The sequence below is a fragment of the Enhydra lutris genome, unplaced genomic scaffold (assembly GCF_002288905.1).
Source record: "Enhydra lutris kenyoni isolate GAN:26980312 unplaced genomic scaffold, ASM228890v2 scaffoldscaffold4, whole genome shotgun sequence".
NCBI classification, from domain to species: Eukaryota; Metazoa; Chordata; class Mammalia; order Carnivora; family Mustelidae; genus Enhydra; species Enhydra lutris.
Window position 1 is genome coordinate 47,865,817 of NW_019154088.1, and position 13,868 is coordinate 47,879,684.

At 42.3% G+C, this 13,868-nt stretch overlaps 1 protein-coding gene across 7 annotated transcripts in view; it reads right to left on the reverse strand.

Moving 5' to 3' along the window:
- Window positions 1-13,868, reverse strand: part of LOC111158704 (ninein) — a 94,534-nt gene that overhangs the window by 35,252 nt on the left and 45,414 nt on the right. For 3 of the 7 annotated variants that reach the window (XM_022520970.1, XM_022520935.1, XM_022520962.1), the window contains exons 6-14: window positions 12,973-13,012; window positions 11,237-11,427; window positions 6,978-7,124; window positions 6,360-6,527; window positions 5,735-5,871; window positions 5,284-5,424; window positions 4,859-5,033; window positions 2,285-2,395; window positions 1,803-1,892 (exon numbers count right to left, since the gene is read on the reverse strand). In XM_022520970.1, the coding sequence (XP_022376678.1) occupies window positions 1,803-1,892; window positions 2,285-2,395; window positions 4,859-5,033; window positions 5,284-5,424; window positions 5,735-5,871; window positions 6,360-6,527; window positions 6,978-7,124; window positions 11,237-11,427; window positions 12,973-13,012 (1,200 nt within the window). Of the gene's footprint in view, window positions 1-1,802; window positions 1,893-2,284; window positions 2,396-4,858; window positions 5,034-5,274; window positions 5,425-5,734; window positions 5,872-6,359; window positions 6,528-6,977; window positions 7,125-11,236; window positions 11,428-12,972; window positions 13,013-13,868 lie in introns of all 7 variants that reach the window. The other 4 variants (XM_022520927.1, XM_022520918.1, XM_022520954.1 and 1 more) reach the window with 2 other exon arrangements.

Genomic DNA, 13,868 nt, shown 5'->3' on the forward strand with positions numbered 1-13,868 from the left:
AAAAAAAAAAAAATTAAGCAAAGGATGTCAGATAGATCTTTTTCCAAAAGAGGGATGCTGATAAGCACTTGAAGAGATACGCAAAGGCTTCGTCATCAGGGAAATGCAAATAAAACACCCAGGAAGGTACCATTTCATAACCCCGAGGGATGGCTCAACTCCAAAAGCCACAGCCAGAACAACTGTTGGCAAGGATGTGCAGAAACTGGAACGCTCATATTGGTGGGAATGTAAAATGGTGCAACCCTCTTGGGAAAAGTTTGGCAGTTCCTCCGAAGGTTAAACATGCAGTGATCTTCTAACCCAGCAATTCCCCTCCTAGCTAGATACCCAAGAGAAATGAAAACCTAGCCACACAAAAACTTACATACAGATATTCACAGCGGCATTATTCATAACAGACTAACCCCGATATTCATCAACTAATGAATGGGTAAATAAAATGTGCGTAACCATACAAGGGACTAGAACGCAGCAATAAAAGGAAGGGAGGGCTGATGCATGCTACAACAAGGATGGGCCATGACAACATTATGGTTAAGTGAAGGAGGCCAGAAACTAACGACCATGTATTTTATTATTCCATTTACATAAAATGTAAAGAACAGGTGAATCTACAGAGACAAAAAGTAGATTATTATTTGCCTAGGGAGAGATTATAGCTAAGTGGAGTGGGAGTTTCTTTTTGGGGTGATGAAAATACTCTAACCTTGATTGATTATGACAATGATTGTATAATTCTGTGAGTATACTAAAAGATACTGAACTGTACACCTTAAATGGATGAATTGTATGGGGGAGTGGTATATAAATCTATTAAAAAAAAAGAAACACTGTGTGAATTTGGGGAGTTTGGGGAGATAGAGATGACAGATTTTACTAAAGAAATCATAACTTTTAAGATCTATAAGGAAAATACCTCTCCTTGATTAGAGCCTAGAGTCAAAACTTAATTGTAAAAGTGGCACTATTGTTTCATTTCTTTTCTCAAAATGTGCACATGTATTTCCTGGGAAGGCAGGCCATGAGCACCCTCATAAGGATGTGATTATTTTCCTCGTTTCTGCATGAGTATAATTTTCATCTAAAGTAGTTATTAGAACTGTTATATTTACCCTTGTTAAGAGCCACAAGTGTTTGTGATTTAAGGGGAAAAAAAATCCCAAATGCCTAAACTTGGGAGAGTTACTTAAAAAAAAAAAAAAAAAAAATCAAAGATTCCTATTATTTATAAGGACGTTTTTGTCTTTTCTGGTAGGAATGTTTGAGGATTTACTGGTTGAAGACTTGAGTGGTTTTGCTTCATTTGCATTTTGTAAATAAAATAAGGAATGTATTCAGGAAAAAAACCCAAAAACCACAGGACAAAGCAAATTACATCAGATTAGTCTGCGGTGTTTGATTAAGAAAGGCTCATTTTGGAATAAGCCTATCAACATGACCATGTGTTTCTCCACTTGGAATGAAATGATATTCTCCTCTAAGCACTAGTAATTTCTGACCTAGATAAAGCAGACTTAAATGCAGTTTGCATGATTTCCTAATATTTTGGGGATACAGCTAACGTTTGGGTTAAGTGCTTCCTAGGTCCAGGCCCTGTTCTAAGCACTTCACAAATATTCACCCATTGACTCTTCACAATAAGCTACTGAGCGGGAAACCCTCATGTTTCCCGTCTTACCAATGAGGAATTGAGGCACCCACAGATTATTAAGTGACCTGCCTATGGTCACTAGTAAATGGTGATGTGGGCCTTGAACCCCGGCCCTCCTGCACCTGTTGGGTTCTCCTTAGTCACTCACCCTACACTGCTGCTCATATTCGTTTCTCATCTGGGTCAGCCTCTCCTCTTGCAGAAAGAATTCGGCACTGCTGGGATCAAGGTCACCAAACTAGAAACAGAGAAAGGGCATAGTTTTCATTTTCCCCAAGTATCTCTCTTGGACCTTTAACCCACCAAAAGCCCCAGATTCTGGTGTTCACCCAGAGGATGGTCTCTTGAGTATGAAAGGAATGTGACATTTAAGCAGAACATTACCAACTGCATGATGGGAAGAAAATACTAGAGCGGTGTGTTCAGCTAAGGCAGGGATCACGTCTCAGCGCTAGGCAGTATTTTCCCTCATATCCAAGCTCTGAAATTATATCCCTGCCAAACTGACGGCCTCCTTGAGCCATCAAAATACTTCCCTAATAGAAACTTCCTTGGGGGCATTGCTTCTGCGCTTTTGAGTAAACTACACTTTGGGCTGCGTGTCAGGAGATCAAATTTAAACGGATTTACCTTTTCGGCTAGCACGTTTTCCAAATTTCGCTGGAGTTTGTTTGTCAGATTTTCATACTCTGCCAACTTCTCTGCATTTTCCAGAAGCTCATTTTCTAGACGACTGTTCTCCTGAAGAAATTTGGAGAAATTAAATGGGCACAGAATTAAAAATAAGCAGTGTTGAATCTTTTGGGAGGATGCATAAATTAATTTGTGCTCTAGATTGAATTTGTCCATCTTGAAAGTTTCAGTAGATTAGAGAGGACAAAAGTAAATATAAAAAAGCTGATATTTATTTTATAACCCAAAAGTCTACTTCCTCTTTCTTTGACCCTACAGAACGATGCTGTCTAATACGGTAGTGACTAGTAGTCCTGTGTGGATAGTGAGCACTTGAAATGTGGTTATATGAGATACACTCTAAGTGTGTAAAATACTCACCGGACTTTGAGGAGTTAGTGCAAAAATGCAAAATGGCTTAATAATACTTTTTGTATCTTGATTATGTGTCAAAGTAATGTTTTGGAGATACTGGATTAAATAAAAATAATTCAGGATTAAATTCACCTGTTTCATTTTATGTGGCCATTTGAAAATTTGAAGTTACATATTTGGCTTGCATTGTATTTCTATGGGATAGTGTTGCAATATAGTATTTATTGACATGAAAAACATTCTCCATATATTGTCAAAATTGGTAGCAGGATACCTTGTTCATCTGATAGCAAAAAAGAACTCAAAAGTTTAAAAGGAGAATAATGAACATTGCTTTCATTTACTGATGATATAGTTTGATTTATATTTATAATTTTATTTTGCCTTAAAGATATAAAAGCTACACATAAAGATTTTTCATTACTTGTATGTTTAAATTATTATAATAAAATAATAGATCAACTGATATCACAAAAGATTTTTTTAACCTGTATGTATAATAATTGTTAGAGAGATTTCTAGTCACATTTGCTAAAAAAAAAAAATAAATAAAACCTCCCAGACGTGCATTTTGACATATGTTCTGTTCCAGTGTTAAAGGCTGATTGGAAGAACATTATTTTCAGAGTATATTTTGCCAAAAGAATATAAAGCCAGTATATTTTTAATACATTCTTGTTCACACCCTCACATAGCAATATGGAATAAAAAAAGAATGTGCTTGAAGAGTTTTTTTTTTTTCCTTAAAAAAAAAAAATCACCTTCTCTCAAAATGCCAGTTCTAAAACTCTAATCTTTCAAAGTATGTCTAAATTTAGATGTCAAAACAGTTAGGAGTGATCTCTGTGTATCAGGCCTGTGCTGGTGTTCTGTAAACTAACAAGTCAGATTCTGTTACTGACCACAAGGAAAACACAGTCTGGACCGTGGGGAGGGAGACAGATACAGATACAATCATCTACGATGCCTTATCTTCTGGCAAGAAAAAAGCAAGCATCACGGGAATGAAAAAGTCATGCAGTTGGCCATGTTGGAAAAAGCAGTGAAGGAGCCTAAAAGCCCACTGAGGAACCGAGAGAGGTGAGGGCAGGTGGGGGCCTACTGGCGGGACCTGCAGCTGGAAAAAGCAGGAGGCCAGGCTCCCTTCCAGGGGCCTTCAGTGCTACCAGGCTGCACCTTAAGGGTAACAGCATGTTCTTTAGTCAGTTCTTAAGTGAGGTAACTCTGGTGGCCGTATGGGGGTTGGGTAGATGGAAGAAAAGGTGCACAGAGGTCAGCTGAAAAATTCTGACGAATTTGAACCTGTGCAGAGGCTGCAGACACGGAGAGGAAGGGGATAAATCTGAGAGACCTTTCAGAACATCAACAAGTCTGAGAGACCGATGAGTGAGGACAACTGAGGATCTTAGCTCCTGTGACAACACATGGTAATGATGGAGACTAAGGAGGAAATTCCGAAAAGGAACCAATATGATGGTGAGAGTGGGAGAATTCGCTCAGTTTTTGATGTGTGGAGTTTCAGGAACAATATTTCATATTCTATGTATATTTACTACCTTCCAAACTCCACATATTTAAATATGCTCTGAGGTAGACATTACAATGACACCATTTTTAGGCATCAGGAAATAGGTTGGGATAATGTGATCAAGCTTTTCCAGTAAGTAGTGGTATCCAGAATGGAACTAGGCAGTCTGAGTCCACAGCCAACCCCCTTTAGACTACACTGTACCATATCAGAGTCCAATAAAGAGAAAGATCGCTTCCTCTCCTGAGACACAGGAAAGGAGAGGAGGATGTATAAGGCAAAAGCCATATTTGGAAGCAAAGAAACAAAACTGTTGAGCTGTGTGTGGCAGGAGACAATGCTATCTGCTCTGACCTGGGGTGGGAGACAGGGAAGGGAGAGGGCATTGACCAGGTGGAAGGGGGAAGAACAAGATACACTAATCAACACTGTCGGCAAACCAGAAGCCTGGCTCCTCCTGAAATCTGGATCCCGGCAGGGGCTTGGCCATGTCTGGGTCATGACCAGCAAGGCAAACTTCCAGGAATCCTGGGACTCAGTCATGTACAGACCTGCCCTCTTACAGAGCCCTAGTTTTCCAGCAGTATCCCCAGCAGGGACATAGGCCAGAGACCTCCTAGGAGGATTACCTTTAAAGAGAGAGCAAGGCGGTCCCGGATGTAGTTCTCTTCTGTTTTTGCCTTTTCGATTTCCTGCTCAAGTTCCAAACGCTGCTTGCCCACCTGCTGCAGGATCTGTTCTCTCTCCTTCCGGAGTTCATTCTTTAAGGCCGCTATCCGTTCCTTGTACTCTTCATCCAGTTTCCTGTGAGAAGGGAAGACCAACGAGCTGCCATCCAATCCCTCGGAGGGCCTCTGCAGATCCACCAAAAATGGAAACACAGGGTCACAGAGATGGGAACCTCCTTGAAGGATCTAACGTGTCCTGCTTTCCTCTAGGCTTGACCACACCTATGTTGCCCCAGCCCAGGTGTGGCCATGCAGGTGGGCAGGCTGAGTCCCACCTCGAGGGGCTGGGGTGGTGGGAGGGAGGGCCGTGGCCCTACCGGTCACACCTGAGGTTGTATTCATTCCGCCGCTCTATGGCTGCGTGGTGATCGTCCACCTCTGAGGCCATGAGAGTCTTGAGCTTCTCAGCCTTGTCCAGATCTGACCGTAGCTTCTCCTTTTCTCTGACCACTTGGTCAACCCGCTCCCTAGAAGGAGAATGAGACCGAGTTCAAGAGAAACTGTCTTGAAGCAACAAGGAGACCCAGAAAGGCTCTCATCTGGCTTGCTTCGACACAAAGCCAAAACCAAGACAACCCAAACCCTTCCAAAACAGAAAGACATTTCCACGGCCCCCTTCTAAAGCCTAACGCAAATCTAAGTGCTACCTGGTTTCCACAGTAGTGAGGTGCGAGGACTTGAGCCACATGTGTGCACAGAATGTGTCCCGGGCATCTAAAGGACGTGTGGCTCGAGTGGGAAAGGGGATGGGGCAGGTGAACCTTCTACTCAACTCACAGCAAATGCCGGATCTCAGCCTTAAAGCTGGCCAGAGCTGCTTGGTGGATGCCATTTTTGGTGACCAGAAGTTCATTTTCAAGAGCCAGTGTCAATTCTGTCAGGTTGACATTTCCATCAAGGCTAAAATCCAAGGCCTAGAAATCACAAGTTGAAGATGATTACAGGTTCTGTCCTCTAAAGCAGAAGCAGAGGAGGGCATACACACTCAGAGAAGTAGACTGTAAAGAAAGAAGCTGGATAATTACGTCTCTTTAGTGACTGCTTAGGGACCATCTTCATCTAAGTTCCCTCTGAGGAAAAAATAACGTACTTATTTGCATGTTTAAAAAAATACTATCTGGCACTGTAAATAAATACAACAATATGACTCTAATCTTTATCAACCAGAGGTCCGTTAAAGAGCACTGCACTTGTCAATAGTTTAGGATTTACGAACATGGAAAGTAGTTAGCAACAGACTCCTGGTCACACGGGGTAAGAAAAGTTACCTCTTATCTCTGAGATCTTATGAAAAGATCTCAAGAAATCATTAAGGAGAAATCAAATCAAATCAGTTTCAAAATTTTTGGAATTTTCAACCCTTCCCCAATTTGTCCTATTTGTCCCATGTTAGCTGCCATACCTTAAGGATCTCCTGGCTGTTCTCAATACCCTCTTCCTGCCAGGAGTCGAGTATCTTCTCCACTGATGCATAGCCCATCCCATCATCCAGGCAGGAGAAGACCCGAAACCCAATGGTACTTGTCATCACCGATGGGGTTGTGGTGCGTCGGCCACTCTCATCGAAGGACTGGAAGAAGAAAGAGACTTAAGCCAGATGCTGACCCAAACTGGACAATCCTGACCACAATAAGCAAGAGACATGTCTCTCTAACACTACTAGAAAAACAAGTCATACAGCCCCTTTGATCTTTCTTTCCCAAGGGAGTCAAGAATGCAAAACTTATCAAGAACAGTCCATCTGGTAGCGACTCCCTCAACATAGATGTGTCTGCTTAACACCAGGTTTCTTCTGATCCACAGCTAACATTAAGGAGCCTAATTAGTGGCTTCCCGCTCTGTAATTTATGGTCACTTTTCAAACCCAACTTTTCCTTCCCAGTGGTTTAGTCTGTCTTCTTCTTTGGCTTCTTTCTCTTCCTCCTCCTCCTTCTTCAGACAACAGGTTAATTCATTAGAAATGATTCAAATGGGTTCTAACTTCTACTCACAGAGAAACCACTTCCTATTGCTTTCTTACCTGCATGGAGAGGTGCCTTTTCAACTGTCTGTAGGGAGTAGACGCTGATGGTGTGAGGGATTTTCCATTTTTGAATAGGCCATAGAAAAAATCTTCTACACTCATTGTACCATCAGGATCAAGATTATGGAAGACTTCCTCAAGCATCTAGAAAACAGTAACCACTTACTTTCAATATTTCCCTCAAAATAACACAAGACCCAAAGTACATCTGTGGTCAATAGAACTGGCACCACTGTTGACCCTAGAGCTCCAGGAATAGAACATGTCCCTTTATTCTCATTTCATTGAATTTATTTTCCTTTTCAGTAATATGTCCTTCCTCCTCCACTTCCTTCTCCAAGTAAATGTCCATTTTCATAATCTTATGCAATTTAGCAATTACCTGTTTTTTCTTTTATTTGTACTCTTCAAATGGGTCATCTGTAATGTTGCTATACATTAGTCTATGGATTAAAAAATTACTTAAAAAAATATAAAGGTCTAGCTTCCCAGTGTTGTAATAAAAGAAATAAGTTTGGATTGGGGGCAGCTGGGTGGCAGAGTCGGTTAAGCATCAGACTCTTAATTTCAGCTTAGGTCATGATTTCAGGGTCATGAGATGGAGCCCGAAGGCCGGCCCCATACTGGGCATGGAATCTGCTTAAGATTCTCTCTCTCCCTTTGCCCCTCCCCAACCTCTCTAAAAAAAAAAAATTTTTTTTTTGACAGTCATTAAGCCATTATATTGTGACTCTACACGATATTTTGCTTATATTGAATTTTTGAAATTGGTACATTAGCACAGCAGAATTTGGTCTGGGACAGATTGCAATGATCTAAGAGTTTGGGTCTGAAACCCAGGTCCTGGGATTTAGAGCACTACTTGGAACAGCACTGCATGTTTTGGGTTTTTATTTAATGCTTTAGCGCAGGAGAAATAAAGATCAGCTGAGACGGATTTGTGTGTGTTCAACAGAAGGATCCAAAAGATGTAAAGAGAAGGGAATTTTGCCTGGCTATTTTATACCCTCTAACAATAACCAAATGGTCCTCATCATGTAACCGGGGAAGGAAAAACCAGACTATAGTCCCTTCCAGAGGCTTGCCTAGGAGGTGGTTTGTGTCCTAGCTCAGCAGAAGAATATAAAGGGATGAATAAAGCAGCATGAGTCACTGACACCACGAAACGTGGAGGAAAGGCAATGACCTCCTTTTTCCTGACAGCTGGATTCCTCTTTACTTTGGGGGCTAAGATTTTTCTATACAGAAACATCTCCATTGTACAAATCACCTGAGGATCTTGTTAAAATGCAGATTCTGCTATCAGGGGGCTGATATAAATCTGGGGCAGGGGCCCAAGATTCCGCATCTCTGACAAGCTCTCAGGTGATGTCCATGTTGCTGAGTGGCAAGGGAACTGATAAAAAGCAGCAGAAATACTCTTGAGGCAGTAGAGTCTGCAACCGGGTCCATTCTAACAAAGGTCTCTTTGTGACACATCTTCAAATTCTGAATATTCATTTCACCAGTCTGGACTATTGCTAGGGTTTGTCGTCTCATAACTGTTGATTTTCTGTTGATTTTATTATTTGTGGAAGTGCCTGAGGCATTTATCTCAAATGCTTTTTTCCAAGTCACATCCAATAGGAAACATCTGTCTCTATTCTTTTTTTTTTTAATACCACTTCCTCTGGAGAGGTCTCTGAAACAAGAAACCATTCTTTTCTTTCTTTTTTTTTTTTTAAGAAACCATTCTAAAGAGTGGAAATCTCTGGAAGAAGAACAGTTCCTAAGAGAGAATTAAATGGTAAAACCAATGGAAAAGTATTTGGGGTGATTCTGAGGTTACTAAGATCTCTTAGCATTTCTGTCTCATTCTTACTGACCAAAAGACCACTTTCTTGAAGGTCCAACAAGCCTGAAGTCACAGTAAATCCAGGTGTGCTGACCAAAGTTAATCATGATTTTGACTCTAACCTTAGCTCCGCACTGCTTGGTCTTGTGACCTTGGCTAAGCCTATACACAGTTTCCAGAATGCCTAAAAACCCATCGCCTTATCCCTTCAAAATGGCGGAGCAAGTGAGTCCCACTAGGATTGCACACAGCAGAGCAGACAAGTGCAAAGAGATGCCTGTGGACTCTGGAGAAGGAAGGGTTGGGCTGAACAGAATGCAAGGCAAATGGGCATCAACAGGGGGACCCCCCTGGGCCGTGGACAGGAGCCAAATCTAGAACCCTAACGACATTCTTACTCCTCATGACACACCAGCCGGGTCTCAGATGTTTGATTTCCCAATGTGTCAGTTGGGAAATGATGCACCAGATTAGGGTTAACAGACCCAAATACCCAGAGAGGCCAGGAAGGTGACGTAGATAGATGAGGCTGGGTGGTCTTGAGACATCACAGAGTGGCACCATTTAAAGCGGGGAACTGAGCACATGAGCACAAGCCCTGTCCAAAGGAGCTAGCCAGTCGCCTCCCACTGCTAGCAGAATGGAGTCAAATACTCTGGTTCTTAGAAAAATCTCCTGATTAAAAAAAAAAAAAGAAAGAAAGTATAGCAAAAGTTAAGTTTTAAACATTTGGCAGGCCTAAGGAGAAAACCAAAAGCCCCCAAAACTTGGGCCATATTTGGCATCCAGGGCCATAATTTGCCATTCCTGCCCTAGAGTTTTCCTTGCTTCTGGAAAGCAGGGTACATGAGATAGGCAATCTAGTTCCCCTTCAGGGTAACAAGCAGCAGGGACATCACTTTCTTTATCTATAAAATGAGGAGAGAACTAAATCTATAATTGCTTTCAGTCATGAAATCCCATGATCCCAAGTTGCAGGGTGATGAGATCATCTTGAACTTTTGGCTCCTCTGTGGTCTAGAGCCAGTCGTATGAAGTACTATAGTATTTCATGATTTTTTTTTTTTTTTTTTGGCTGGGGAGACATTAAGTAAAAGCTATATTCAATGAGCAATCTTTTACTCATTCTCAATCAGAGGAAAATAACCAGCTGTGCTACTTCTCTTCCTGGGCTTTAGAAACTCCACCATGGAAGAAAATGCAACTGCCCGCAAATGGCTACAGAGTATCCCAAGAATTGCTCTTAGAGAAATAATCCAAGTGTGTGCAATATTTCTTGGCAAAACTGCCCAAGGCTCTGCATACTGCGCTGGTTTACAGTATGGAGGATGAATTTAATTTTATGATTCAACAACCAACCCTGAAAAATAAATGACCACTGAGCCATTAAGAAGGTAGTCAAAGGGCACAGAACAGTCACACATTCTAGGGAGAAGCAGGGAAAAGGCTTTACTGCAAATTCAGCTAATTGGTGGCTTTTGATGATAAATATCTTTCTGGCTTAGGAAAATAATACCACGTAGCCCCCGCGCAAGCAGAAAGTATGGTTTGAAACATCATTATAACCTAAGACTTCCCAACTATAAGTGCAGCCCTAACCTCTGAGTCCCTCCTTGTTTTCAACTCTTGGAAAAACACATCTTAGAATTACTTCTCTTCTCATGTTTCACGGCTGTTCAAGCACCCAGTCCTGCCAGTTCCCCTCTTCATTCTTCAGAAAAGATAAAACTCAGAATCTCAGCAAGAAGGAGTCTTTGGGTTTCCTTCAAAATTCTTCTGTATCCCTTCAAAACTACCAACCTACCCTTTTCCATTTCATGACCAGAAGAGTGTGATGCCTCCCGGCTGGGCCCCTCGCACAGGCCGTCCTGACACCAATATGCCCCACCAGGAAAGCTCAGACCCACCTCAGTATCCAAGTTTGTCATATATTCCTCACTCTACTGAAGAACCCATGGTTGATACTAAGATCTCTCCAAAAACCTAACTCATCAGCCTGGCCTTTGAAATAAACACTCGGCCAGCTCCCATTCTCTCAACTCCCTGTGTCATCCGTCCTCGGAGTCTTTCCCACGTTTTGCTCAGTGAAAGCTACTTCTACAAATACATTTGACATGGTGGCTGCACTGAGGTCATGGCTGATAATGACGTGGGGTAACACGCTTAGCACAGTGAGCGGCACATTGTGTGTGCCCAGGAGGTGTCAGCTATTGTCAGGGTTGTTCCTCCCCCCACCACTCCCCATAACACAACATGAGCTTCTCTAGAAAGAATCTTCATGGCTTATTTCCTAGGGGAAAAAAGAGACTAGCGTCTCCGTAACATGCTGCAGGAAGCCAAAACATGGCTGTTCCTAGCCTGTGGCCTGTCTAGATTTTATCATGATTATTATTCCTGAATGAAAACACGGCGCAAGGCTTACCTCTCCATTCACATTCTGCAGACCGTACTGCTCACAGATGGAGACCAGCTTCTTTCGGTTCAGGTGACCATCACGGGTGATCCCCAAGTCTTCACAAACCTCCTGTAGTTTCTCTTCTATCCAGTCTTGGGGAGCGGAAGACCCACTTTGTGAGGCATTCAAGTCATCTGGGTTCCAAAATCTTAACTGACCTGAAATAAAAACATCTATTGTGCTGTCCACAAAGGAAGTGCAAGGAGAGCGAGCCTATCCTCAAAGAGAATTGTGTTTTGTAAAAGTCAGTATTACAGGAAAGAGACTATTGATGCTGGTTCCATTTTGATTTGAATCTGCAGCCCAAATGAAATGGAACCACGGGTTCTTGGGCTGCAACTAGAGCCAAGAGGCACCTTCTTCTACACCACGCAAGAAACACCTCCTGCACAGGCATACAAAGGTTCTAGGTTTGTTTTCTTCCAACTGAAAGCACGCACAGGCTTCAGGCTTTGGTGTGATTGGAAGAGAAGGCTAGCCGAGAACCAGTCCAAAGAGACTTCTATGCCCTGCCCCAACTATAGCTACCAGACGTCACTATCGCCACTCCTTCTTTTTTTTTTTTTTTTTTTAAAGATTTTATTTATTTATTTGCCAGAGAGAGAGAGAACACAGGCAGGCTGAGTGGCAGCAGAGGCAGAGGGAGAAGCAGGCTCCCCGCTGAGCAAGGAGCCCAATGTGTGACTCGATCCCAGGATGCTGGGATCATGACCTGAGCCGAAGGAAGCTGCTTAACGAACTGAGCCACCCAGGCTTCCCTCGCCACTCCTTTGAGTCCAAGCACAAGAACTGCTTTTACTGAGAAGGAAATGATTTCATGATAAATATCAAAACATAATCATTAAAAGTCTCGGGATTAGCCTCTTTCTAAATCTTTACACCTTTAGATATTCTGCCCTACAAACCCACTTGAAAGAGTACATGGTTGTAAAATGCAAGTGACTCATCATCTAAACATTAAGGATAGGGTTTATCTGAGCACTTAAGGGTCAGACTTCCTATTTAAAAATCAAAATGTATTTATCCTCTATTAAAAGTTCTCACTTCAAGTTAAATTTTTCACTTGCGCGTTAGAGATTTATGAAGTCGTTACTGAATCATGAGATAATTACTGGCACAATTCTGTGTGCCTGGAAGAACCTTAGGAGGCTGAGAAGTGCATTTAGTGCTACCCTTACTATTTATTGAAGAAATTAAGCTCCTTACTGCTGTGTCTTTCCAGATTAGACACAGTAATTACACTGAAGAGGAGTTTCACCAGGGTAGGCTGTGAAGGGGGCGTGGGGAGCGGGGAGGTTCTGTTTGCTGAACCACAGTGCCATCTGCTGGCCACAGACGTCCAACAGGCTCTGCAGCGGCTTCAAACCATGGGAAACTTGTCAATGAGTGCGTTTTAAAAGGGCTCTATTTAGTTTTAGGACTGCCCATAGATTAATTTGAAAGTTTGTATGAGACAGTAATTGACCCATAAGTAAAATCCCACATCTTAGTTGCCATACCTTGCATGAGGTTAAAGGCTAGGGTTTTAAAACTATGAACGTTCCCCTGGAAATGAGGTTCTTCTTGTGAACGTTGTTCTTAAGGTTACTTCGCGGCTGGCCTCCAGCCTAGGAGGCTATTGGGAAGAAGGCTGGGAGATGCAGGAAGTGGGGGGTGGAGAGTGCCCTGTGATGGGCAGAGCCGGACACACACTCAGTTCCTACCTTCTGCTTCATACTCCTCACTGTGTTGTGTCTTCCAGTGCTAGAGAAGGTGAGAGAAGATTAGTGTGTTTTAGTACATATTCAGTTTTTCCAAGATCAGAGCACTCTCTGGTTCTGGAATCATCGGCTGGGTGAGTCCCATGACTCAGAACCCTCCAGGTGGGCTCTCCGGAGTCAACCAGCCAATCCAGAAGAGACTCCTAAAAAACACCAGGTAGCAGCCTGCACTATTTCACTAGGATTTGCCTTTATCGCATTTGCAAACTGACTCATTCAACAGCAAAACCTAGCACAGCCAATAAAACCAAGCCAAAGCAAATATTCAGAATCCGTCAACCAACAAAAAATTCATACCATGCATTTATGAATTTGTTCTTCAATGTGTACTGGGTGCGAGGTATTATGGTACATCTTCAGAATACAACTATGAACAGAACAAACACATTTCTTGCCTCGAGAAGTTCATATGCTAATGAAGACATGCAGACAAGAACACAGAAACTACAATATTGTAGCATATGAAGTGTTATGATGGGGAAATTCAAAATGTTATGAGGGTAACTCAGTGGGATCCTCCAGACTCAGGAAATCAGGGTAGACTTCCTGAAAGAGGCAATGTCTGAACTGAGACCTGAAGGGTGAGCTGGAGACAGCCAAGTGAAAAGGAAGGGACAGCCACTATTTGCTGAAGCACAGAGGCAAGAATAAGCCTAATGTGTCCATGACTCAGTGAAGAAGGAGACAGAGATGCAACCCAAAACAGGTAGGCCAGAAAGCTCAAGTTAAATAAAATCTATGTTACTGGTAAATTGCATAAGAAGCCATGAAAATTACCTGAACTGGACCAGTTTGCTGGACTACCGTGCTGTGTTACTACTGGGTCTTTTTCAAGTCAC